This window comes from Ambystoma mexicanum, chromosome 3p (genome assembly GCF_040938575.1).
Source record: "Ambystoma mexicanum isolate Mex_15411 chromosome 3p, UKY_AmexF1_1, whole genome shotgun sequence".
NCBI lineage: Eukaryota > Metazoa > Chordata > Amphibia > Caudata > Ambystomatidae > Ambystoma > Ambystoma mexicanum.
Window position 1 is genome coordinate 14990732 of NC_090925.1, and position 27840 is coordinate 15018571.

The 27840-nt window shown below is 44.7% G+C and overlaps 1 protein-coding gene across 6 annotated transcripts in view; it reads right to left on the bottom strand.

Annotated features, from left to right (window-relative positions):
* Nucleotides 1-27840, bottom strand: part of LOC138580076 (zinc finger protein 211-like) — a 219404-nt gene that overhangs the window by 75392 nt on the left and 116172 nt on the right. For 3 of the 6 annotated variants that reach the window (XM_069650333.1, XM_069650331.1, XM_069650335.1), the window contains exons 7-8: nucleotides 5422-5520; nucleotides 977-1078 (exon numbers count right to left, since the gene is read on the bottom strand). In XM_069650333.1, the coding sequence (XP_069506434.1) occupies nucleotides 977-1078; nucleotides 5422-5520 (201 nt within the window). Of the gene's footprint in view, nucleotides 1-962; nucleotides 1079-5421; nucleotides 5521-27840 lie in introns of all 6 variants that reach the window. The other 3 variants (XM_069650334.1, XM_069650332.1, XM_069650336.1) reach the window with 2 other exon arrangements.

The window sequence follows — 27840 nt, forward strand, 5'->3', positions numbered from 1 at the left end:
ATCCACAATCCTCGTGCTTCCAGTCCAGATTAGTACCCGCCCACACCAGTAACCTATTGGTGGAGTGGAGTGTTAGGGAGGGTGTTGCACAACCAGGGTGAGGGCGAGCCAAACCTGAGCTACACATTGGTTGGCTGCCCATTCTTTTCTCTTCTTAAAATGGTCATTCAGCTTCTAGAACAAACAGAAGAAGCATATAGCCAATCATTGATGCAGCTCACAGCCTGACCAATCAGCGAGCCTCACAAGGTGGGAGCTAAAGCAGGCTCTAAGAAGCCCAACAACTGTCATACTTGGCCTGTGTAAGGCCCAAAAAAACCTGTGACAAGCAACCTGGAAAAATGACACGCGACATTGGGCATAAAACAAGTCCAATGTCGCTTATAATAACCAGACTTAACAACACTGTCCAAGTGTTGTGAAGGCCATGATGGAAGGGAGGTGGCAGCACAGAACCGAGGGGCAGAGGAAGGGTCACAGTATGACAGCATGTGTCTTTCAATGGGACTCCTGATTGGCACACTCATAGTAAAACATACACTCACTGGTTTAAATGGCCCCAGGACAAAGAAATGAACATTCTATGATGCAGCCAATTGAAGCCTGAGAATTTCTAGTTACCATGACAAACAGATAAGCTGCTTCTCTTTTGTGTTGGCATTGTTTGCCACAAAGGTGGCACTAGCGCCACCAAATGCAACAAAACCACCAGGGTTACTTAAGACGGTCTCATCACAACCCACAAACTACCACATCCACAGGCACACGCCCACTGTTGATGACATAAGCACAATCTATAAGTCACACTTAGGTCGTCTTGCCCTTATTTCAACCCGAGGCATGAATGTTCTTCTGAAGGTTAGGACAACATGCAATGACATCCACATCACTTCTCGGGCTGCAGTGATCAATGGGTGGAAGGCAGCTTGTGCGCCTTAAACTTGTAGGAAATGCAGGCACACCTGGATTCTCTCACCTGTTGGGCGATTGGTGCAGCCTCTACTCTGAAGATCCCGCTGGTCCAAGGAGCCCGTCTCTGATTCTTCTTTTATGATGAAAGAAAAAACCTCATCTCCTGCTGGTAAAAGTGAATTCTAAGTTTCATTTCGCTGAACAAAAACACCATGTAATTACCCTTATAAGGTCTCTTTTGTGAGAGGAGGCATTCGCTGGCACATGCAACCATCTACGTTTTCTGTAGGGGATCCCAATGCCGCTCACACTCACTCGCCCACAAGACTCTGACGACTTTAGGAGTAGTCACAACTAGCAGTAATCATGACTCCGCTGACTTTAGCAGTAGTCACGACTGTAATCATGTTAGAAGTAGTAATGACTGTGCTAATTTTTGAAGGGTATCAGCCGTTTACTGAACAGACAATTACTGCACAGATGAAAACATCACATTGTTTACAACAAATCGATGCAAAAATATAGTGATGGGGTGGGTTGGGGGCATCTGCAACGGGTCTCCCGCTGCATTCATTTTTGCATCGATTTGTTGTAAATGACTCGATATTTTCAGCCTCGCAGTAATGGATGCACAGTTATCGCACAGATCCTGTTAGTGGTAATCGTGACTGTGCTAATGTTAACAATACTCACAACTATTCTGACCCTAGACGTAGTCATGACTGTGCTAATGTTAACAATACTCGCAACTATTCTGACGTTAGATGTAGTCATGACTATAATGATGTTCGAAGTAGTCATGACGGTGCTGACATTGGCAGTAATCATGACTGTGCTGATGTTAGAAGTAGTCATGACGGTGCTGACTTTGGCAGTAATCATGACTGTGCTGATGTTAGAAGTAGTCATGACGGTGCTGATGTTGGCAGTAATCATGACTGTGCTGATGTTAGAAGTAGTCATGACCGTGCTGATGTTGGCAGTAATCATGACGGTGCTGATGTTAGCAGTAATCATGACGGTGCTGACATGGATAGTAATCATGACTGTGCTGATGTTAGAAGTAGTCATGACGGTGCTGACATGGATAGTAATCATGACTGTGCTGATGTTAGAAGTAGTCATGACGGTGCTGATGTTGGCAGTAATCATGACTGTGCTGATGTTAGAAGTAGTCATGACAGTGCTGATGTTGGCAGTAATCATGACTGTGCTGATGTTAGAAGTAGTCATGATGGTGCTGATGTTGGCAGTAATCGTGACGGTGCTGATGTTGGCAGTAATCATGACTGTGCTGATGTTAGAAGTAGTCATGACGGTGCTGATGTTGGCAGTAATCATACCTGTGCTGATGTTAGAAGTAGTCATGACGGTGCTGATGTTGGCAGTAATCATACCTGTGCTGATGTTAGAAGTAGTCATGACGGTGCTGACATAGTTAGTAATCATGACTGTGCTGATGTTAGAAGTAGTCATGACAGTGCTGACATGGATAGTAATCATGACTGTGCTGATGTTAGAAGTAGTCATGACGGTGCTGATGTTGGCAGTAATCATACCTGTGCTGATGTTAGAAGTAGTCATGATAGTGCTGACATGGATAGTAATCATGACTGTGCTGATGTTAGAAGTAGTCATGACGGTGCTGATGTTGGCAGTAATCATGACTGTGCTGATGTTAGAAGTAGTCATGACGGTGCTGATGTTGGCAGTAATCATGACTGTGCTGATGTTAGAAGTAGTCATGACGGTGCTGATGTTAGAAGTAGTCATGACGGTGCTGATGTTGGCAGTAATCATGACGGTGCTGATGTTGGCAGTAATCATGACTGTGCTGATGTTAGAAGTAGTCATGACGGTGCTGACATGGATAGTAATCATGACTGTGCTGATGTTAGAAGTAGTCATGACGGTGCCGACATTGACAGTAATTGCTGATGTTAGAAGTAGTCATGACGGTGCTGACATGGACAGTAATCATGACTGTGCTGATGTTAGAAGTAGTCATGACGGTGCTGACATGGATAGTAATCATGACTGTGCTGATGTTAGAAGTAGTCATGACGGTGCTGACTTTGGCAGTAATCATGACTGTGCTGATGTTAGAAGTAGTCATGACGTTGCTGACGTTGGCAGTAATCATACCTGTGCTGATGTTAGAAGTAGTCATGACGGTGCTGTTGGCAGTAATCATGACTGTGCTGATGTTAGAAGTAGTCATGACGGTGCTGACATGGATAGTAATCATGACTGTGCTGATGTTAGAAGTAGTCATGACGGTGCTGATGTTGGCAGTAATCATGACTGTGCTGATGTTAGAAGTAGTCATGACGGTGCTGATGTTGGCAGTAATCATGACTGTGCTGATGTTAGAAGTAGTCATGACGGTGCTGATGTTGGCAGTAATCATGACTGTGCTGATGTTAGAAGTAGTCATGACGGTGCTGATGTTGGCAGTAATCATGACTGTGCTGATGTTAGAAGTAGTCATGACGGTGCTGACATGGATAGTAATCATGACTGTGCTGATGTTAGAAGTAGTCATGACGGTGCTGACATGGATAGTAATCATGACTGTGCTGATGTTAGAAGTAGTCATGACGGTGCTGATGTTGGCAGTAATCATGACTGTGCTGATGTTAGAAGTAGTCATGACGGTGCTGACATGGATAGTAATCATGACTGTGCTGATGTTAAAAGTAGTCATAATGGTGCTGACATGGATAGTAATCATGACTGTGCTGACATGGATAGTAATCATGACTGTGCTGATGTTAGAAGTAGTCATGACGGTGCTGATGTTGGCAGTAATCATGACTGTGCTGATGTTAGAAGTAGTCATGACGGTGCTGATGTTGGCAGTAATCATGACTGTGCTGATGTTAGAAGTAGTCATGACGGTGCTGATGTTGGCAGTAATCATGACTGTGCTGATGTTAGAAGTAGTCATGACGGTGCTGACATGGATAGTAATCATGACTGTGCTGATGTTAGAAGTAGTCATGACGGTGCTGACATGGATAGTAATCATGACTGTGCTGATGTTAGAAGTAGTCATGACGGTGCTGATGTTGGCAGTAATCGTGACTGTGCTGATGTTAGAAGTAGTCATGACGGTGCTGACATGGATAGTAATCATGACTGTGCTGATGTTAGAAGTAGTCATGATGGTGCTGACATGGATAGTAATCATGACTGTGCTGACATGGATAGTAATCATGACTGTGCTGATGTTAGAAGTAGTCATGACGGTGCTGATGTTAGAAGTAGTCATGACTATGCTGATGTTAGAAGTAGTCATGACGGTGCTGACATGGATAGTAATCATGACTGTGCTGAAGTTAGAAGTAGTCATGACGGTGCTGACTTTGGCAGTAATCATGACTGTGCTGATGTTAGAAGTAGTCATGACGGTGCTGACGTTGGCAGTAATCATGACTGTGCTGATGTTAGAATTAGTCATGACGTTGCTGACGTTGGCAGTAATCATGACTGTGCTGATGTTAGAATTAGTCATGACGTTGCTGACGTTGGCAGTAATCATACCTGTGCTGATGTTAGAAGTAGTCATGACGGTGCTGACATGGACAGTAATCATGACTGTGCTGATGTTAGAAGTAGTCATGACGGTGCTGACATGGACAGTAATCATACCTGTGCTGATGTTAGAAGTAGTCATGACGGTGCTGACATGGACAGTAATCATGACTGTGCTGATGTTAGAAGTAGTCATGACGGTGCTGACATGGACAGTAATCATGACTGTGCTGACGTTGGCAATAATCATGATTGTGCTGACGTTGGCAGTAATCTCGACTGTGCTGATGATAGCAGTAGTCATGCCATGCCTTGGTTACATACTTCAACAGTATCTGCACTGGCCTCCAAGCCAAATCACTGCACAAACTAGAAGACATGCAAATCCATGGTGTGCCCGCCTCACCTTTGGCCTAAATAGATCTAACCACCGCTCACTGGGCATGAAGACTCTGCTTTGAACTAAGATATAGATAGAGCTGTAAATACTCTGCCGGACTCAGGACACCTAGAATGGCCTCATGCCAGGCTGCCTCAGTGGGGCGATACTGCACTTCGGGCTCAGCAGACATTTGAGGGCAGCCTCTCAGAAGCTGTTGGCCGATAGAAAACAGAAGCCTAAACTTTTTACTGGGAGTTCCCTACCAACTCTAAGACTCTTTCATGCCTCTCTTTCGTGCCAAACCTGATTGAATGATGTGCCTTCTCGCTTATGGATCCCAGGCAGCTGAATTTCTCAACATTCCCGCCACCGCTTCCCTTCCACTCCCTCACCTCATCCCATCTCTCAGAAATAGCACAGGAACTATAACAGTTCTCCTCATTAAATAAATATAATTGATCAGAGGTTTTGCAGGTTTAAGCACTTAGGAAAAGAGTAGAGAGATTGTATTATCGGCAATTGGAAAAAGAAAGTGTCCCCAAACTATCTAAACTAATGCGTGGAGGCTTTCATGGTGCCTTGCATGTTACCTGAGCTGGGACAGGCACTGCCCCCTCGGTGATCCGCTGTACAAGCCCTCGAGTCTGCCTCCGTGCTCCAACACATGTCAGCATTGGGAAGTAAAAACCCTGCCGGAACAAATGCACATTTTTAGCAGTTCCGCAGAGATGTTTCATGTGTACAATTTGGCTTCAGATCAAGCCATCAGCGTATTTCTGGGGATTATGGGTTATCTTTTTTGGCCCTCATTAGAAAACGACAGGCAGTTTTAGAACCCCACAGAGCTTTCCTCCTGTCATACAAGGAATGCTGCATGCTACTGACATTCTAAAACCATGTACTGTGTGTGGAGGAGTAGAAAGTGACCATCTCGCTAGCAGCCCTGGCTGGTGCTCTCTCACCCGCATTACATGTACATGAGAACCTTTGGCGGTCGGGAACAGCTGCACAGAAACCTTGCGATTCTTAGGGATTGGGTTCTCATCGAAGACGAGCTATTGATAGATGGTTTGGCGACTGATCCGACTTGATGAACTTCGAAAGTGTGACATTAAGGCTGCACAATGCACCGAAATGTTTCACAGAATCTGGGAGGAGCTTCCGGATGCATGTGTCGCTCAATGTACCAGGCTAAATTCTGTGGGCCTCATTACGACCCAGGCGGTAAGTTACCGCCTGGGCCGTGACTTTACCACCATGGCGTAAACTACGTTTACGCCATGGTGGTTGGCGGACTTACCGCCCCATTCCGACCTTGGCGGGGCGGTAAGTCCCCAATCCCCATTTACCCTTCCCCATTCCCATTTTTGCCCCATAGGGCATAATGGGAGTGGGGAAGGCGTTAATTACGCCACCGTAAATTACGGTGGCGTAATTAACTCCATGGTCCCTTAGCGCCATGGATTTTAACACCTGCTAAAAGCAGGTGTTAAAAGCGCCATGGCGCTAAGGGACCTCGTACTCAGGCGGTAAGGGTCGGCGCTGTTAACGCTGCCGTAAACCCCTTACCGCCTGGGTCGTAATGAGGCCCTGTCTGTCTGGAAATATGGTAACCAACCCTTTTTGTCTCTTAAGCTCGGTATCCCTTCACCCACATATTTACTCATTTTTGTATCATAGTACAATAACCAAACAAGTGCATCTGTGTATATTTGAAATTAATATGCAGATGTCAAGTAACATTTTTCATCAACTGGATATGGTATGGCATTTATAACGCGCCTATACACAAGTGTTTCAAGGCGCAACGAGGCGAGAGAAGGGAACAGAGGGAAGACAGACAACGATCCTACTAGGCCAGGTGTCACGCAGATCGCGCAAGTGCAGGGGAGGGGGGGGGAAGGGGAGAAGTGCTGGAGGAAGGGGAGGGGACAGTTCAGTACATAAGATAACTGTAAAAAATAAATAAACACAAAGACCATAAATAAAAAGTGTGGCCAGCTGGTGGCAAGTGCAAGGATAAGGGCAGACATCAGGTGTCAAGTGCTAGTAGGGGCTGTAGGGATACAGAAACAGTCCTCGAGTGCAAGGGTTGCTGGGGGGGCAGTGCAAGTGTGCAACTGGCGGGGTGGGGACCTGGGCCCGAGATCAGAGGGTAGCCAGGTAAACCAGAGCAGTTTCAGTTTCAACCAGGAGATCAGCAAGGGAGCAGAGGAGAGAAAGCAGAAGCAAAAAGGAAGGTCTTGAGGTGCTTCCGGAATGGGAGATGGTTCTGCTCAAGTTTCAGAGAGGCAGGGAGGCTGTTCCAGAGGGAGGCCCAAGCAGACGAAAGATCTACCAACAACTCGTTGCTTGGAGAAGCGACTGACCCTGAGCGTGTTGGAGACGGATGAGCGAAGAGCTCGAGAAGGAAGATATTTAGGGAGAGAGAGTTGAAGGTATTGAGGCCTCAAGCCCCAGAAAGCCTTGTCGACAATGCAGAGGGCTTTGAACTTAATCCTCAACGCCATAGGGATCCAGTGCAGTGATTTCAGTCCTGGAGGGATACGATCCCTGCTCTTGAGGCCAAGGACAAGTCTTGCAGTCCTGTTCTGGATGAGTTGCAGAGGGCGGTGAGTACAGGTAGACAGATTTAGAAAGATGCTGTTGTAGTAGTCCAGCCTAGAGAGAACCAGAGCCCTGGAGATTGTGAGCTTCTGGGGGAAGGAGAGGAAAGGAAGAATACCTCTGAGGAGGTGCAGCTGGTAGTGTGACTTCTCGAGGCGTCAAAGATGTGAGGAGAGAAGGAGAGTGTGGAGTCGAAGATGACCCGAGGTTTTTAGCCTCAAAGGTGGGAGCAGGAAAAGGGCCAAGAGAGGCCGGCCAGAGTAACAGGAAAGGAGGGAGCAAGTGTGCCGACGAGGAGAATCTCGGTCTTACTGCCATTAAGTCATTGGTGGCAAACCACTCCTGGATAGCAGACAGACCGTCAGAAATGAGACAGTCAGAGATGAGAGAGGGGGAAGAGGTGGCGGAAGGGAGCTGGAAAATGAGTTGAGTATCATCCGCATTGCACTGAAAGTTGGGGCAGACAGCATCAATGCGGTGGGCAAGAAGTGCCAGGTATTGGTTGAACAGACAGGGAGAGAGGTTAGACCCCTGGGGAACACCACAGGTAGAGATAGAGAGAGAGGAGAGGAAGGACCCAAGTTGGACCGGGAGGGTCGATCAGAGAGGAAAGAAGTCAGCCAAGCAAGGGCCTGATCAGTGATAGCCAGGTTATCACAGAGACCGTTGAGCAGGATGGCATGGCTGTGTTAGAAGCAGAAGAGAGATCAAGTAAGATGAGGACACAGGGGGTGTTGGAATCAAGGTTGGAGAGCAGGTCTTCATGTCTGTTCAGGATATTAGTTTCTGTGCTTCTGGCAGCCCTGAAGCCAGACTGATGGTCATGGAGACAACCAACAGATTCAGTGTGAAGATTAAGCAGGGAGATGGCCAGCTTTTCCAGGAGTTTGCCCAGGAAAGGAGTGATGGAGATAGGGCGATAGTTAGCCGGGCAGGAAGGGTTGCAGAGGGTTTCTTGAGAAGAGGGTGCTCAAGGGAGTGCTTCGGGAGAAGGGAAGACTCCAGTGGCAAATAAGTGGTTGCAGAAGTCAGCCAGGGCAGGAGCCAGGGTGTCAGTGTGTTCCTTGATGGATGTTTTTTGAGGAACAGGGGTGAATCTGTTTTGACGAGACTTTCATATATCAGACTTGTCTGGAAACCTTGTCTGGGGAGAACAGGGGAAAGGCAGAGAAAGAGGGAGGAGAGGTGGCCAAAGAAGGGTCAGAGGTAGAGGGAGTAGAGGGAGGAGGGGGAAAGGAAGAGAGAGAGGACAGGATGTGCTGAGTTTTAGAGATGAAATGAGAAGCCAGGGCCGTGCAGAGGTCCTGGGAGGGGACAGGAGAGGTAGAGACTGCAGCAGGATTGCCCAGCTCCTTGCAGATTTTAAAGAGTTTGGCCGAGTTGTTAGATACCGCAGAGACGCAGGCTTGGATGTGGGCTCTCTTCTTGGTGCGGACAGAGAGCTGGTATTGCCTTTGGAGCAGGCGGCAGTCCAGTTTGTCAGAGGATGTAACGAAAGTCTGCCATTTCCTCTCGGCCACCCTGCACTAGCGTTTAAGGGTGACGAGGTCAGAGTCATACCAAGAGTTGCACTTGGCTTTAGGCTTCAAGCAGATCCTCATGACAGGGGCAAGAACATCGAGAGTATCAGATATAGCAGAGTGGATCGTGGAAAGGGCTGTGTCAGGATATGAGTCAGCCGGAGGAGGAGGGGGTGAGAAGGAAAGCCTCAACTGACACACGCTTAATGGGTCGGATGACCCAGAAGGTAGGTGGCAGTGCTGAAGTTGGCTTGGCCTGAGGGGTAGAGAGGGTGAGCTGGGGAGAAAGGAGAAAGTGGTCCCTCCAGGAGAGAGGAGTGGTGAGAGGGATCGAAAGGGGTAGGTCTGAAGAGATCAGAACATCCAGGGTGTGCCCTGCAGAGGGAGTCGGGCCAGAGGGGGGAATAGAGAGTGTGAGAGAATCGCAGAGGTCGCGAAAGAGTCCAGAGGAAGGACAGGAAGCATCCAGGTGGATGTTAAAGTCTCCAAGAAGGAGGATTTGAGTGGTTGAGGCTAGGAGGGAAGAGGAGAGGTCTGCCCACTCAGAGAGGAAGGGGGAGATCTGACCAGGCGGCCGATAAATGGTAGGCCTAGTAAGGGAATGGCCAGGAGAGAGAGTCTGCAGACGAGGCATACGAAAGAGGAGTAGGCCTACGTAGGAATGGCAGAGGCAGGAATCCTTTCAGGGAAGATCAGGGCTACACCCCCTCCGGATAGGTTAAATCTGGGCGCAGAGAGGATCTTGTAGCCATCAGGGAGGAGGGTTTCAAAGCTTGTGACAGAGCTGGCCATGAACCATGTCTCAGTGAGACCAAGTTTATCAAAAAGGGCACCTGGTTGATGCCTTGCTCTACCCAGGTGGGTAGACACGTATTAAAGAGCAAAAATGAGCAGTTATAGGTCAAAGGATCGCAACACAAAATGGTCAAAACCAAAAGATCGAAAGTCAAAGGATCGAAAACCCATACATATAATGTAAACGGGTCATTCAATCGAAACAAAAGGATCGAAAGTCAAAGGGTTGACAAAACACACACATAATATACAAGGGTCATTTGATCGAAACAAAGGGCTAGCCCATTAAAATAGCAATGAACATAAAAAGGGTTAAAGGACATGAAAGTGAATGAAGAGTAAAGCACCTTGTATTAGAACAATAAGCTTAGCTGACGGTTGAAAACAAACTGTCAGTGCATCAGGAAAGTGACAGAGAGAGCAGCTGACCAAAACAACCGAGTGAATAGCATATGCGTGACTGGAAAAACGGTAAGTTACACACACTAAATAAGCGAATTATAAAGTCGTTCACACAGTTTTGTATTTAAAATGGGGGTTCCCCCCCACCACCCCCCCACTTTTAAAAAAAAAATACTTTTTAAAAATGCGAAACCCCTCACAAAAAATATATAAATCAAAAAATAAGAAATTCGATTATTTTTTCGACATTAAACTATTCCATATGATAACTTTCCACATTAAGCAAAAGATATTTTGACTGCACACTCGTTTCCCAAAGATTATAGCAGAGTGGATGAATTAATTTATACAATTTAATATTTCAGATACAATTCGATAAAGAAATGGAATTCATAAAATCGCAAATGGGCGCATCACAATTGTCATATGAAGGATATGTGTACAACAAGGAATGCACACGAAATGAAAAAAGCTATTGGAAATGTAAGGAACACAAAGAATTAAACTGCAACGGCAGAGGTATAACTGAAAGAGAAAACATACGTTTAACTGGTGAGCATAACCATATGCAGGACAATACCACAGTTTTAATAAAGAAAACGCTAAATGAATTGAAACAAAATGTAGAAAATGAATAAAAATGAAGCAACAAGTTCACTCGTAAGCCAAGCTTATGAGAAGTTACCACTGCATGTAACAGCCCAAATGCCAAATACGAAGTTAGTGAAACGGAATGTAAACAGGCAGAAACAACGCAAAGAAAACTTACCAATAGCACCTCAAAGTTATGTAAACATAATTTTACCGGACGTTATACAAAAAACAGAAAAGGGAGAGCAATTTCTATGGAAATCGTTAGACAAACAGTGAAAAAATCGTTAATTTTACTTTTCAAAATATAACACACTTGGGGGATTCAACTACTTGGCATGGGGACGCTACTTTTAAAACATGTCCAGCACCAGTTCTTCAGTTTTACAGCATTCATGGCACAATAAATGGGACAGTGATACCTTTAATTTTCATTTTAATGCCTGGAAAATCGGAAGAACTGTACAGCTGTATATATAAATTAATTAAAGAATCATTTCCGGAAAAAAAACCAAAAACAATAATCATGGACTTTGAACAAGGACAAATAAAAGCATTTTCAAAAATATATCTTAGAGGACACAGAATTTCAGCATCAGATCAAGAAATTATATGCGTTAGCTTTTGTAAAGGAGGACATGGTTGTGAAATATTAGGACACTTTGATTGCATCAGAATACTACACAAATCATGAGGAACAATTAAGTAATTTAATGGACTATATGGAGTGCACGTGGATTGGACAACTAAGAAGACATGGTACCAGAAGAAAGGGAAAATATGAAATACACATATGGAATTGCTATACATCGGTGAAACAAAACTGGCCTAGAACAAACAATGTACAAGAGGGGTGGCAGAGCAAAATAAATAAGGAATTCAACACCAACAACCCGAACTTATGGCACTTCATCAACAATCTAAAATCTGAACAAAATAGACAAGAAATAAAACTATCAGAAACAATATCGCTGGAAAACCAACCAACCACCAAAAAAAAATAGAGACTATGAAGAAAGAATCACAAGCATTGTAAAGAATTTTGGAAGTACAGAACCTATGCAATTCCCAGAAGCAGTAGCATACAATTTAAAATGTTAATAATAAATAAAAGCAAACTCACCAGAAAAAACGCCAGCTCCCCCAGACACCAAAAACGCACACCAAATGCTGGAAACCATATCCAAATAGCTACTCCATGCTGAATCCATCCGTTGAAAAAAAAAAAAAAACAAATCCAACAAAACACGTACTCCATGCCAAAAAATCCATAAAAGTTAAATACATCCATGCACGAAAAAAACCAGGAAAACAAAAATCCTCGCCAAGTGAATCCGTTATCCGTTGAAGTCGAAAACCAAAATCCATTAACAGGTTATCCAAGCCAAAAAATCCAAGACACGATCCAGTAAAAAAAGCATCCAAGCAGGAGAAAAAATCCACCCAAAAATCCTTTGAAAGTGGGAGCGCGAGCAACAGGCATCCGAAACGCGAGCAAAAGACTTCAAAAATGGCATCTACGTCCCCGCACGAAACGTAATACGTCGTACGTTACAAACAGAAAACAATTATAAATTACTAAGCATGCTAAAAGTAATACAACAGCACCTTCTAGTGTTCAAAAAGTAATACATACAAAATACATTTTTTTTCTATGTTACAAAACAATTCATATATTTAATTATTTAAGAAATAAAAGCACATATATATTTATTAATGTTACCTGCTTACAATGTTGAAAATATTACAAATATTACAACAAATATGAAATATTTATTGAATGATAATAATAAAAAAAAATCAAATAAAAACCATTGTAAAGTTTATTTATTTTTAAATGCATTTCGACCAATTTCGACCCTTTGACCATTCGACCCCATTACAATTCGACCAAATTGAGTCGACCCTTTAACTGTCGATCCTTTAACTGTCGACCCTTTGACTGGACACCAAAATGAGCAAAGTCAAGCCAGGGAACGCGACCACTGACAGCTTGCTCTGCAGTGCTCATTCTTCTTTAACCCTAGCCCCTCACGCTTGTGGTTGACTTTGCGTATTCATCACGCCAGCCTGTTCCACCCATAACTTGTGCGGTAACAGGCCTCCTTAAGGAACGGCCACTTCTAGGACCTCGAAAATCCTCCAGTGTACTCCCGACACTGCTACTCCCTGAGCCACTGCGCTCCCAAGTTCCGACCTCACAAGATACTTCCCGCTTTGGAATATCTCGTCCTGATGAAGGCCACACCATCAGAGCTCATCCTAGCTCACCTTCTGGCCGAAACACTGTTGTGTTGACTGTTATACATCAAAACAATGTGGGGTTGAACAAGGACAACACAGACAATATATGTGCTGATTATTACATGCTATCACCTCACTAAATCCACAGGTCTCCTTCCCAAGGACCCCTCAGTGGATGAAAGATGCTACAAATATTTGAAATTTGTCATTTACAAACTGGTTACTATACCTGAAAAATGAGTAAATACTGTTGTATCTTGTGTAACTCCTAGTTAAGTGTAACTACAAACACGTAAACTGCAGCTTTATTTCAAATCTGACTGCAGTATTCAGAATTCTCCAGATACATTTTTGTCAGAATTAATTTACAGTAACGTGTACACACTTACCAAGGTGTAACCCCCATAGGTGTGTGTTCACCCTTCGTTCATCAGCCAGGTATCCCATGACCTTGCTCATTCTTGCTCTTTAATCAGTGAGACCAAGGACATCGAGGTAAAGTTCCTCCAGGGGGTGGCAAATGTTGTAGGAGTGTTTGACAGCTGAGCGAGAGTTTAGAGTGGCTTATGGAGAAGGTTGCCTTCCTTGAAAGACTTCCGGGTTAGGGGCACAAATCAGGAGAGGGCAAGTTAGCCAAGGAGGAGACAGCAGGGGGAGGCAAGGAAGCCAAGGAGGGGAGAGAAGGGACAGTAGGAGAAGACAGGAAAATGATGAGGCGCAGCAAGCGTCTATCGGAGAGGTGAAGGGTGGCCTGAGGGCCTTGGACCAAGACGGTGCCATTCAGGTAAACATTAATGATGACCTTAGGAGTGGAAGGAGGCCAGGAGGGCCCCCCACTGGGTGCCACCATTTACTGAGAGAAGAAGAGAAAGGAGAGAGCACATAGGCCATATGTAGAGTCCATAGGTCAGGCAAGGGAACGACAAAGAGGATGTCGGTGAGGGTCTGTTTGGAGGAGGCACAGGTATAGGTGTCAGCGATAGGGAGGCCTGGGTTGGAGACCAGGATGTCCTTTCTAAACTACCTACCAGATTTAGTGAGGAGAGCAGAATAGTCGATAAAGCAGTTAGAAAAGATAGGAGAAACAGAGAGCACCATAGAGTAGGTAGGGAGAGGAGAGAAAAGGAAAGGCGTGGGAGGGGGTGCAAGCAGACGAGACAATTGGACAAGATGACAGGGGCTTAGATAATCGTAGAAAATGTCTGCTAGATGAATGCTATCCTAAGGGGCAAAACCACAGGATGGCACTACTTTGACAATGCAAATTTTAAATGCCGGAGAAATCACACCTAAGTCTGAGAATCCTGTATAGTGGGTAAAAAAAGCCTAGGTTTCACAAAGCAATTTTAAATACCAGAGAAAACACACCTGAATATTGTTGTGCTATTTGTTTTGAGATATAGATATACTGCTCTAAGGAGAGGCCCTTCCTGCTCTTCACCAGCCTGTTTTTACCTGTGGAGCTCTTAACATCTACGCTGTCTTCCCATCGCTTTTTAATGATCACATGCCTCTGGGCCTCCATGGTTGATCTTAACCAGATGCCATTCCAGATGTACTTGGCGGATACAGATAACATGACGCAGTTCTATGCCCTGAGTGTCACCTTGTGCTTATTCGAGGCCTAGGAATGGATGGAGATCTCCAGCTTGTGTACAGTTGTGTCTCATACAGATATCACCCTGTTAGGCTGAACAGTCACCTTGGAGAAGCAGGGTGAGGACTACTAGGGGGCCTTCGAGGCTACTTGAGGTCATCCATGGTGCATCCCCCCAGGGTAACTATTGCCTCCCTAACCTTATGTGTAGTGGAGCCCTGAGGAGGATGACAGAATCCGATTCAGAGGAAAATGAGGATGCTTAACAGAAAAGCAAGCAGTTCGGGGACCGTCACATTAGAACTGCCCTTATACACTTTATGTATGCACGCAGCTTGCAAGCCCAAAGATGCTCCATTTACACAGTGGTGCAGGCACACAGCCCGCTAAAGCACAAGTGCTCACCACAGATCCTGGAGGATTGGGGGCCCAGGGAGCCTGTGACCGGCATGTGTCGGGAGAGGTGCAGAGATGTGGTCACTGGGGAAGCATGGAGCAGAATTGCAGAGCCACGCTGCCATCAAGGTATGTCCTCAAATGCTGGTACGAATCATGAAGCTCTTGGCTTGCGTTCCTCATGATAATCACACAATTGGTGAAAACAGCAATCACGGAAAAGCACAACACATGACAATAGCGATCAGGAGAGGAAAAACATGCGACAGGGACATGGAACCAAGGATCCCGGACCATTCTATACCTCGGCACTAATAAGGAAATGACCCAACCAATCCCAGGCATTATTGGGGCAGTCAGAATTGGTAAAATACTGTGAACGAAGTCAGAAGGAAGCACAAAGGGTGGGAGTTGAGACAGAGATCCAGTCGGTTTGGTGCTTTATCATTTCTCTCCTGATGTTTTTATGTTCCTAAAATTTTGTTTTGGCTGGATTTCTTTTTGTGCAACAGTGAAGACACTTTTGAATAATGTTAAATAAAGTTTGGAAGAAAAAAAAAAAGACAGATCCAGACGGGTCGTGAAGGTGCAGACACAGCACAAGAAATCAAGAAGAGCAGTCACTGAGCATTGCAGCACAGATCCCCACCAAGCAAGAAATCAAGAAGAGCAGTCACTGAGCATTGCAGCACAGCCCCTGTCAAGCAAGAAATCAAGAAGAGCAGTCACTGAGCATTGCAGCACAGCCCCCCGTCAAGCAGGAAATCAAGAAGAGCAGTCACTGAGCATTGCAGCACAGCCCCCGTCAAGCAGGAAATCAAGAAGAGCAGTCACTGAGCATTGCAGCACAGCCCCTGTCAAGCAGGAAATCAAGAAGAGCAGTCACTGAGCATTTCAGCACAGCCCCTGTCAAGCAGGAAATCAAGAAGAGCAGTCACCGAGCATTGCAGCACAGCCCCTGTCAAGCAGGAAATCAAGAAGAGCAGTCACTGGGCATTGCCGCACAGCCCCTGGCACGCAAGAAATCAAGAAAAGCAGTCACTGGGCATTGCAGCACAGCCCCTGGCAAGCAAGAAATCAAGAAGAGCAGTCACTGAGCATTGCAGCCCCAGTCAAGCAAGAAATCAAGAAGAGCAGTCACTGAGCATTGCAGCCCCAGTCAAGCAAGAAATCAAGAAGAGCAGTTCATTGAGCATTGCAGCACAGCCCCTATCAAGCAAGAAATCAAGAGGAGCAGTTCACTGGGAATTGCAGCACAGCCTCTGTCAAGCAGGAAATCAAGAAGAGCAGTCATTGAGCATTGCAGCACAGCCCGTCAAGCAAGAAATCAAGAAGAACAGTCACTGAGCATTGCAGCACAGCCCCTGTCAATCAAGAAATCAAGAAGAGCAGCCACTGAGCATTGCAGCACAGCCCCCGTCAATCAAGAAATCAAGAAAAGCAGTCACCGAGCATTGCAGCACAGACCCTGTCAAGCAAGAAGTCATGAAGAGCAGTCACTGAGCATTGCAGCACAGACCCTGTCAAGCAAGAAATCAAGAAGAGCACTCACTGGGCACTGCAGCACAGCCCCCGTCAAACAAGAAATCAAGAATAGCAGTCACTGAGCATTGCAGCACAGCCCCTGTCAAGCAAGAAATCAAGAAGAGCAGTCACTCAGCATTGCAGCACAGCCCCTGTCAAGCAGGAAATCAAGAGCAGTTCACTGAGCATTTCAGCACAGCCCCTGTCAAGCAGGAAATCAAGAAGAGCAGTCACTGAGCATTTCAGCACAGCCCCTGTCAAGCAGGAAATCAAGAAGAGCAGTCACTGAGCATTGCAACGCAGCACCCGTCAAGCAAGAAATCAAGAAGAACAGTTCACTGAGCATTGCAGCACAGCCCCTGTCAAGCAGGAAATCAAGAAGAGCAGTCACTGAGCATTGCAGCACAGCCCCTGTCAAGCAAGAAATCAAGACAAGCAGTTCACTGAGCATTGCAGCACAGACCCTGTCAAGCAAGAAATCAAGAGCAGTTCACTGAGCATTTCAGCACAGCCCCTGTCCAGCAGGAAATCAAGAAGAGCAGTCACTGAGCATTTCAGCACAGCCCCTGTCAAGCAGGAAATCAAGAAGAGCAGTCACTGAGCATTGCAACGCAGCACCCGTCAAGCAAGAAATCAAGAAGAACAGTTCACTGAGCATTGCAGCACAGCCCCTGTCAAGCAGGAAATCAAGAAGAGCAGTCACTGAGCATTGCAGCACAGCCCCTGTCAAGCAAGAAATCAAGACAAGCAGTTCACTGAGCATTGCAGCACAGACCCTGTCAAGCAAGAAATCAAGAAGAGCAGTCACTGAGCATTGCAGCACAGCCCCTGTCAAGCAAGAAATCAAGAAGAGCAGTCACTGAGCATTGCAGCACAGACCCTGTCAAGCCTGTAACAGGAAGGTAATCACAGTGCCAAATGCTCCGGGTTACAGACCCTGTTAGGAAAGATGTTCTTTTTGCTGCTTTCTTCCCATAGGTTTCTATGGGACATCCTTTCCTTTAGCTTTTTTTTTAACCCTGTCCTGACTTTTGAAGGTCTATAAAGCCTTATGCGTTACTTCCCTGCCCTGTTTGGCTAATTCTTATGCGGACCCAAGACTGTCAGTGCTGAGAGACTTTGTGTCTCTTTGAGAATTCCTATATTGTTACAATTACACACATCACCTTACAGTAAAGTGCTGTTAGGATACTTTGTATCCTTATATCTTTTTAATAAGATGGCGTTTTGGTTACTTTGATAATGTGCCTAAGCCAAGTTGGTGACAGCTGTGTGATTTTTACAGTTTTTCTGTTAATTTACTTGTGCACTTTTCCATTTACCGCAAATGGCTACTAAAGGTGGCTGGCATCATACGATGGCAATACAACACGTTTATTTGCCTGTTCTTTGGCCTTCTTCCTGCCTTCTAAGGTCAGGAAATGCCTTATATGGAAACCCCTTTCTTGGAAAAGCTGTGGCTTTCGTGGGCTAAGGGCTGTTGTGTGTTTGTGTGCCAGAGGAGGGGGCTGGGCCTGTCTGGGCTCAATCCACATCTCTTGTGCCCGAAAGTCTTTTGCTGCGCAGATGTAGGGACCAGCGACAACCATGAATAGGTAGCCCCTGGCTGTTTCAAGTAGGCAGACCCTCACCATTGGTGCGCTTGCTCCCAGCCCGAATTTTGGATAAAAGGTGGGCTCTTGCATCTGCTCATGAGATCAAATTTGTTATATATGGTATTCAGTGTGTCTGTAAGAAAATATATATTGGAAGCACCATTCGTGAAGTACCTTTTCGAATTTGTGAACACTTCAATAATCTCAGCAGTCAAGACATCAGACTACCGCTAGCCTCCCATTGGCAGAAACATCACCAAATGGATAATCCCAAAGACATCAGATACATTGGACTCCAGCAAATCAAACCACATCCGAGAGGTGGCGACAGGGAGCTGATGCTACGTCAACAAGAAGCAAGAATGATATGCAAATTACGCTGTCTTTCACTTGGTTTAAATCAAGAACATGAGCTCAATGTTTTCTTATAATTAGATTGCATGCATTTCAAACTTGCACGTTCTAGTAACCTCAAGTTATCTAGCACACAGAGTCATATGTAAAATGCCCACAGAGTATAACTGACAGATATCAATATAAAAATCGTGATGCTATTAGATGAGACCCCCCACCCCATGGAAACATTGGCAGTTCCCTGCACTCTATGTGGACATAGAGTTCTATAAACCTAGCAGCTGATATCATCCAGACACTATTCTTGGATGACTACTGCCGACAGGCATAATAATAGCCTTTACCTTAAAATATATGCCAAAATTTATAGTAGGCCCAGCACAAGCTCTACGGACCAGGAAACATCATAAGTAAACACGATTATATTATCCCAATGTTCTGGATGCTAGTGCTCCTCACTCAGAGACAACCCTTTGGGCCTCAATCCGAGTTCGGAGGTAACCACGCCGCTATTTGCGCCATGGCTGCCTCCGAACTCGTCCAATCTCCGGCCTGGTGAATGGAGTAATTACTGGTCGATTCCGAGGTCGGAGGGACCGGTAATTCCCCATTCAGCAGGGCCATTCCCCATTCCCATTTGAGCCCCCATAGGGCTCAATGGGACGGGGGAAGGCGGCAATAACGGTACCGTAACTTACAGTACCGTTATTGACCCTGGAGTCCCTTTGCGGGTCCAGTCCTTCACGCCTGCTAAAAGCAGTCGTTAAGGAAGGACCCGCAAAGGGAACTCGTAGTAGGGCGGTAAGGGTTTAACGGCACCGGTCTCGTTACCGATGACCGTTAACCCTTACCGCCCTACTCGGAATGAGGCCCTTTGACTTATTTGGAACAAGGGTATGCCGAAATATTATGCAACAAGCCACTACTACTCTACGTGCCATCCACAAAATAGGCGGCTTCTATAATATATTATAACACAATTGAATTAATATATACACACTAAAATAATATTTGTGGCTAAAACCTTTCCTGCAACGTATAGCATCAGCAAAAGTATACGATTTCTCTTGGCTATTAGATCCCAAGAGCAGAGTGCCGAAAACAAGGTGCATTTCTCCAATCACATTGAAAAGCAAAAGATTAGCACACCACTAGGCACAACCATGCTAATCTCTTAACACATCTTGCATGTATTACCATTACGAGGCACCAATTTGTCTTTAACATTTCTTTTTTACACTGTTTCCAGAAATGTATCTGTTCCCTAGCAACAGGTGACACGTGATGCGTCAAATGACCACGAGTCAATTTGGTTGCCAGAAAAACGTACCCTTCCTGCCGATGCGCTAGCGGTGCCCGACGGCGTTCTGCCATTGTGTTCTCTACACTCAGACTCTTGCCGGTAAGTGCAAACCAAACACTTACTGATCAGAGTTTTAATTAAATGATCCCGCGAGACATTGCGCACGTTAACTTTCACGTAGACATGAGCAGGTCTGGGATGTATCTATCCCCCTTATTTCTTCTACTTTTACTAATTTTAGATCACGGCGATACTTAGGAGAGGAAACTCACTCAAACTCGTACACTCTTATGGCGGCTGTCAACCATTCCACGGAACGGCCAACGTGACACAGGGAAAACCAATAGATGATTCCTGCCAAGTAATTTAAGACCATTTCAAGCATTTGTATATAGTATGCAAGATATATGTACCTCTTCAAGCGATCATATTCTTATGTGCTTACCCCACTACAGCTAACTAGCAACAGCTACTCTCAGCCAGGACCAAAAGGCACCAAACATCAAGTAGGTGAAGATACACCTTACTGCAACTTTTCGCTTCAAAAATCGGTAACACGACAGCCTTGCAGTAACAGAATTTATAGGTATTTACTATTTATCTAACTCGTGGCCATTACCAATCTTGTAGTGCCCCATGTTCATATCGCAGGGGTATATGCCTAATATGACCGAGTCTATGTTTACAAGACTTTCTCAAATCAGTAGAAATTCGACAAAATTTGATGAAGAAGCAATTACAATACATGCCATGACACAGCTTCATCAAGCTAGACCATCACACCATTTTATGATGTGTATACACAAAAGCAGCCCTCTGATTATTACGTCCACTTCCATTTGACGTTGTCTTTTTGTTTTGTTGTTTCTCCCCTCTCTGGCCACTTTTTCTCCCCTTCCCCTTCCGCTACAGGAGCTGTTAAAATGCCACATACATACAAATTCCAAGTGCAATTGTTGAAGTTATGTAGCTTGTTTTGACGCCCTGATAACGACCTTGTTAGGTTGAAACACGTGTTGGCGTGTTGATGTTTATTCATTATTTTAAAGAAGTATGAATTTAATATAGTTGCGATCTGACTACTCTTATGTTTCATGCTTGACCCATACAGGGTACCAATACCACCCAATGTGTATGATTGCAATACTGTTGTGATCAGAACTACTATTATGTTGCATGTTGGACCAATACGTGGTACCTAAACCTTCAAATGTATAACCAAATACATATGTGTTTGAATACCAAACCAAGAATTTACTCATTTATATTTCCCTAAGACTCCCTCTTATTCTTTGGTTTGTCAAATACTGAATTAAACTAACATAGGTGAATCAAATATCTTATAAAAGCAGTTTGAGCGCAGTCTGTGAGGTCTGTACCTTCAAGAACATACATCTACGAAGAAGAGGAGTCAGCTGATGACCTGAAGACGACCCCTGCAAGAGTACCAGCAGGAATCCAGTATTGTCTGGTGAAACCCTGCTCCTCTGTCCTGACCCCAAGAGGGCCTTCATTGGTGCTTCGATCCCTGGACGGGTGGGAACATCCATTCTCATCCCTGCTCAAAGATCCATGCCTGTTGAGCCTTCAGAAGTGTCCCTGGACTGACCAACTCTCTACTGAGCGACCTCGCTGCAGTAGTCGCCGTTCCAAGCAGTGTCTTGGAATGTTGCAGATCCTCAGCTTGTGCCACAAGTTGCCTGCTCCTGCATTTTCAGCTGCCTTAACCCAAGGGAAGCTGTGCTGGGCCTGCTCCTGCGTGTGTTGCTGAACGATCACTTGTTGCCACCTGACTGTGGTGACCTTCGTCAAAACTTGTTGTCTTTGTATCCTGTGACCGTCTGTCCCACAGACGTCTGTGGGAGACCAAGGGTCACTTCCCACAGAAGTCTTAACCTGTCTTCATTTGGGTCTTCTACTGGAAGCTGCCTGGAACCAATTCCTAAGTACCACGAAACGAAATCCCAGGAAACAAAGTATCTGTTCTGTCTAGACGTCTAGATGACGCTCATGAAAGGAACCAAGACAGAAGAACAAGCCTGCAACAATGTATGGAACCTCCACAAGGGATATCCGGAGAACTTCCCCATCTCTCATAGCTTAACAGGGGCGCAACAGCATAATGTTTTAACCCTAACTCACTCTGACTTGACCCTTGGTGATGGAATAAGGGTTGAAGGACCCTCTCCAGGCCTATCGTAGTGTGTTGGGATTAAGTGCAGTCCTGATCTGAACTTTATCTAACTTTTTATGACTCTATTAATCATAACCATTGGCCCTAAAAATATCTATGTAAACCTACCTGAAGAGTGAATACTTTGAAACGGGTGGCTTTTATTTCTCAAGGCCCCTAACCATGTTAGTGCTTGAATGTATAAGAGTTGGGGAGCTGTTCTTTGAATATTCTGAAGAGTACTGTCTATTTTGAAGCATCTGAATACTTACCAATGTTTCACTGGTCATTGAATCAAATGCTATTCTACCTCTCCTATGGGTGAATGTATGTAATTGTGTTATAAGAGTTCTGTGTGAACATATTTACCAAGAATTGTTATCTGCTTAGTGTGTAAACGAAAGGCATAATAAATAATTGTATTTTTATACTTCCATGTCTAACTGGATTTACTGGTGTTGTTCAGTGGACTCATACCCCTAGACCACCCTTGCATAGACTGGACCAAAAACAAAGGCAGCGGGGCATTTGGACCATACACATTTGCAATAGTCACGGGCAGATTATTTACAATTGCTTCAACTATAATCCAACGGTCTTCAGGGTCTTTTTCCTCATTAAGTATAGTGAAATTAAGTTGTTTATTAATTAGAATAGAAACATCTTTTTGTCCAGAGCATTGGAGTACAGAGTGTGGCTTATCCAAGGAGCTGTAATTTTACATTTTTCGATGTCAGAACTTAGATGAGTTTCTTGAAGACATATTATATCCGGTTTTTGTTTGGCTAGTTGAGTAATTATTTTGGCGCGTTTAATAGGATGACCCACTCCTTTAACATTCCAAGTAAGAATTTTTATCAGCATCCTGAAGGAAGAGAAATGATACTGCCAAATGTCAAATATGAAGCATTGCTAAAGAAAACAAAAATACATTGCATCTAGTAAACTTAATACAATTTTAAAACATCGTTTAAGTCAATCATCTTAAAAATATCTAAGGTTTGGGAAAACAAGGGATAAAACATTACGGAGGGAAGACAACAAAATATATAATGATAAAGAAAAGATAAAATATTGGATTTAGGAAAGTAAGCAAGATAGAATAGTGATATAAAGGTACAAATGGTAATATTAAGATACCAAGCAAGCAAGAAAACATGAGGGATACTAAAGTGTGGAGGAATAGAGGCGCAGACGGAGAAGAGCAAGAGACAGAGAAATTAAGTATTTATTAAAGTTAAAGTAATATGAACTAAGTGAAGATTCATTCACCGTATTAAGAGGACGGAATGATACATAAGAATGCAAATGGGAATTTATATATCCGGAGGATTAAGCATCAGTAGTATTCAATATTTTAGTCAAGCTTGGGAGTTAGATAAAGTATGATCAATACTTTTGATGGGAGATCTATATTTGTCTCTTTGATGGGATGACGTGGACAGAGTTTCAAGTGGAATGGAGGAAGTTGACCTATTTCGCTTGGGCGTATATTTGACGTTCAGGTTCTTGGGAGTTTTGTAGGATTGCAGAAGATGAGGGGGATCATCTTTGGAGGAGTTGACTGGAGCACATGGTGAAGATAAATCCATCGATGAAGATTGAAGTTCATGGAGTAAATTTTGAAGGTCGTTTGGGTCTGTAAATTCCTTGGTGGGGCCATCAGGTATGGTAATAATCATCTTCGCCGTATCTAATAGGCCATATCTAATATTAAGAGATTTTAAAAGGGGTTGCATATCTAGGAATCTACTCCTCTTTGCTCGAGTTGCCTTGGAGAAATCTGGTGAAATGAAGATTCTGTTATTCTGGTAGAGTAAAGGAGAATTCTTCTTAGTCGAGTTTAGAATTTGGCGAGCCTGTTGATGCCAGAGAAAGCAGGCAATGAATGGTCTTGGTGCGTTATTCCTATTAAATAGGCGTGGGCGAATTCTATGCGCACGTTATAATTCCAAAGGAGGATTAAAAGTTATTCCTAGTACCAAAGGTATCCAGTTAGTTAGAAAGTTAATCGGGTCATCTCTTTCAATCTTTTCCGGGATGCTGTAAAAAACATAGGTTATCTCTTCTGCTCCTATCTTCTCGTTCCGTGACTTCATCTTGTAGTTGCAGCATTTTCACTTGCAAGGACTCTATACCCTCCACTCTATCATCCAGTCTAGTAGAAAAGGTTTTAATATCATTTTTAAAGCCTTTGATTTCATCTTGTATGGAGTAAAGAGCGGGTGTCAAGTAAGGAAATGGAAGAGCGGATATTGCTTAGTTCAAGAATTTTCCCCATACAGGCATAAAGAGAATCATTGTCGGATTACATGGTTAAATTTGAGGCATCAGCCATGGATATAACACAGGTAAATCAAAAAATGGATAAACAACAGTTATGGCAATAGACACCAAGAACAGGTATTTCAATGGGCGAAGGAAGCACAAAATTGGGTATGTTTAACAAGTCAGTCAAATACTAGGAGAAAGATTGGTGAAAAAAGGAGCTGAAATTTCAATTAAATTCTAAAAAAGACATACTATAAAATAGAGAGGCGAGATTCATAATCATAACGTTGAAGTATCTTGCTTGAACCAGTTATTTCCTATAAGTAAAGACTTCCAGTGCCTCATATAATGAGTAATGTTTGTATCCTATAGCAGTAATGCATTTAGTGTCAAAAATATATTGGTAACCCAGTCAAAAGGAAGGAAAAATGAAACGTTTGACCATAACAATATAATTTCAAAAGGATATATGCTTATATCAGAGCTTGCGTGTGGAGAAAAGAGAGATGTTTCACAATAGTGCATCATTTGAGCACTTACGACCTTTGTTCTGAGCTAATCAGTCTTCCAACAGCAAGCGGTTGCACAACGAATCAAGGGCCGTGTCAGCTGACTAGATGTTCGGCGGCGTTTATCACACAATGCTGATGCTTAGGCCTCGCCCCCCGATTCAGTTGTAAAGATTACGTAGTTATTTTGTCCTCAGTCTTCCGTGGTGTCGAGCAGAGAGAAGAAGCAGAATATTACTGCATGCTTCGTAGAACAAACTCCACAGAGCATGGAGTTTCACCATACAGTAATGAAGGTATTTTCTACAATGTAGACGCGTATAGCCTTTTTAATACAAACTCAGAAATGTAGTATGTTAATGTTAAAAGATATTTGTACCGCACACTATCACCACCGGAGTGGTCCCCTGGCGCTCGGGCGGCTCTGAAAGACGGGCAAAGGGAGGGTGAGTTAGTGAGAGGAAGCTGGAAAAGTGCAAGAGAGGAGTGATTTGCTGTTGGCAGCCCCAGCCCGGTGGGTCCGTTGGCTGGGCCTGGGGTGTTTGCAGCCGGTAGTCGTTGTGTACTGTTGTGTGAGTCTATGTGTATTTTGTTTCGCTGTGGCAGTGTAGTGAAGTTTGTGCGGTTTGTTGTGCTGTAGGCTTGTGGTTGTGTTTGGTTTAGAGTTTGAGAGGTTTATGCAGAGGAGGAAATTGTTAGTGGATTGGTTAATGTTACGCTCACCTGGTATCCACAGGGATGCCATCCAGCCGGGTTACTTGCTGGTATGCTTCTCAGCTTTGCCCGGATGTGGTCTGTGGGGAAGGTTCTGCCTTGTGGTAGAATTAGGCGTGCTCTCCGTCCTGCCTTCTTTGCAGGGGTGCCCTGTCTTTCATGATCGAGTGCGGTCCAGTTACTTCACTGACGCCGGCCCGTTTGATATTGTTCAGGTAGGTCTTATTGCTGTTCTTTAGTTTTGTTGCTATCCTGCATGCCTTTCTTTGTTTCAAATGTCTCTTTTTTTCTCCCTTAGGTATGCAGAGCTTCAGCGCGGCAAACTGGCTTGGTTGAGCCCCGCTGGTAAATGAAGGCGCATTAAGAGCGCTATGACGCGATAAGTAAGCGCTATGCGCAGCGCAGCAAAGTCTTGCCTTTGCTAACCTGTGTTTTCCTTCCTTGTAGGTCGCAGTGTTCTTCAGCGCGAGTGGAATGTCTGGAGTAGTGGCAGCCGAGAGGCGACCAGCCAGGTAAGCCTTTTGAGCAGTTCGTAATTTGTAAATGTCTCTACTGCTTTCTTTAATGTTGCCTCTATCTTCCTCTTTCAGGTCGTTCTGTCCGGGAGGCGCGCAGATTCGAGGAAGCTGTTCTCAGTAGCTGCGAGTGTTTAAAGATGAAGACTGCAAATAAGATGCTGCTAATGATGTTCCTTTTGTCTCCTTGCAGGTTCTGCTTCTCTGAGGTTCGAGGGAATAGCTGGACATGGTGAGCGTCACGTTGCAAGCTACAAAGTACCCCAAAGCATGTTGTCTTGCTCGGGTGTGGTTTAAATAGCCCCAACAAAATAGTCCAGGTAAAGTTGTCCCTAGGCTACCACCCCAAAACACTAGACCGCATAGCTTAGTTCTTAGGAACCAAGCTATGTGGATGCCTCCATGTTGGCTGACAATACAATAAAGTAATTCCCAAGCACATTGTTTTTCATGGTGTATGAGCCTGGCGCCATAGGCGCCACGACTGGCCCCAGGAAGGCTTTTGAAGAGGATGCCAAGCTCTAGAGGCCTAAGTCCTGACTCCACCTGGCCAATGGGCTTGCCAGAAGGTTTTGGGCGAGGGTCGTGACAGCACCCCCCCCCCCAAGGCCCCTCCCATGGTGTTCCTTCTGTCTGGCCCAGGTTTGGTTGGGAAGTTCCGATGGAATTTCCAGATTAGACGTGGTGCTTGGATATTCTCACTGGGTGCCCAGGATCTATCTTGTGGTCCAAATCCTTTCCAATCGACGAGATAATATAGCCTGGTCCTAGAGTATTTAGAGTCCAAGATATCTTTGACTTTGAATTCTGGTTCTCCGTCAACAAGTATGGGTTTAGGTGGTGTCCCAATCCGTGTGCCGGGTTGCATTGGTTTCAGGAGGGACACATGGAATACCGGGTGGATGTGTAGGTTAGGTGGTAAATCCAGGTTCACGGCTGCTGGGTTGATAATTGCCTTAATGGTATAGGGTCCTAAGAATTTGGGATGAAAGGTCTGGGTTCCCTTGATGGGTACGAATTTAGCGGCTAACCAAACTTTGTCTCCTACTTGATAATCAGGGGCCTTTTTCCAGTGTTGGTCGGCGAATCTCTTGCTTTTCTTTGGCATGAATAAGGTGTTCCTTTGCCCATTTGAAAGCCTGAGTAATGGTTGTGTGTAGAGTCTTTACCGCTGGCATTTCCAAGCTGGCTAGAAGGTCTAGTTCAGAGGTACGTGGATGTCTGCCATAAAGGGTATAGAAGGGCTTTTGTCCCGTGCTTGAATGCAAAGAATTGTTATATGCATATTCGGCTATCCATAGTAGGTCTTCCCAATTCCTTTGTTCGTGGTGCAGCATGCACCGCAAATATTGCTCGAGTGTCTGATTGGTTCTCTCGGTTTGGCCGTCTGTTTGGGGATAGTGACTGGTAGATAGCCGAACGTCGATCTGCGCCATTGCACATTTTTTCCGGAAGTTTGAAACAAACTGGCTGCCTCGATCAGAGACCAGAACCGAAGGGAAGCCATGTAGCTTAACCACACCCTCCAGGAACACTTTGGCTAAAGTGGCTGCGTCTGGGAGGCCTTTGAGAGGAATAAAATGGGCCATCTTCGAGAATAAGTCCACAACTACAAGGATGGTGTTGAACCCTTGGCTTGGAGGTAGATCAGTGGTGAAGTCAAGGGAAAGAGTGTGCCATGGAAATGGAGGAATGTTCAATGGTTGTAGGAGACCAGATAGTTTTTGTTTCTGTGATTTATTTTGTGCGCAGACACCGCAGGACTGAATATACTGAATGATGTCCTTATGCCAGGTAGGCCACCAAACGTTCTCTTTCACCTTAGCTACGGTTTTGGCGATCCCAGGATGCCCTTCGATCAGTGAATCGTGATAGTTTTAAATAATATGCTGTTGTAAT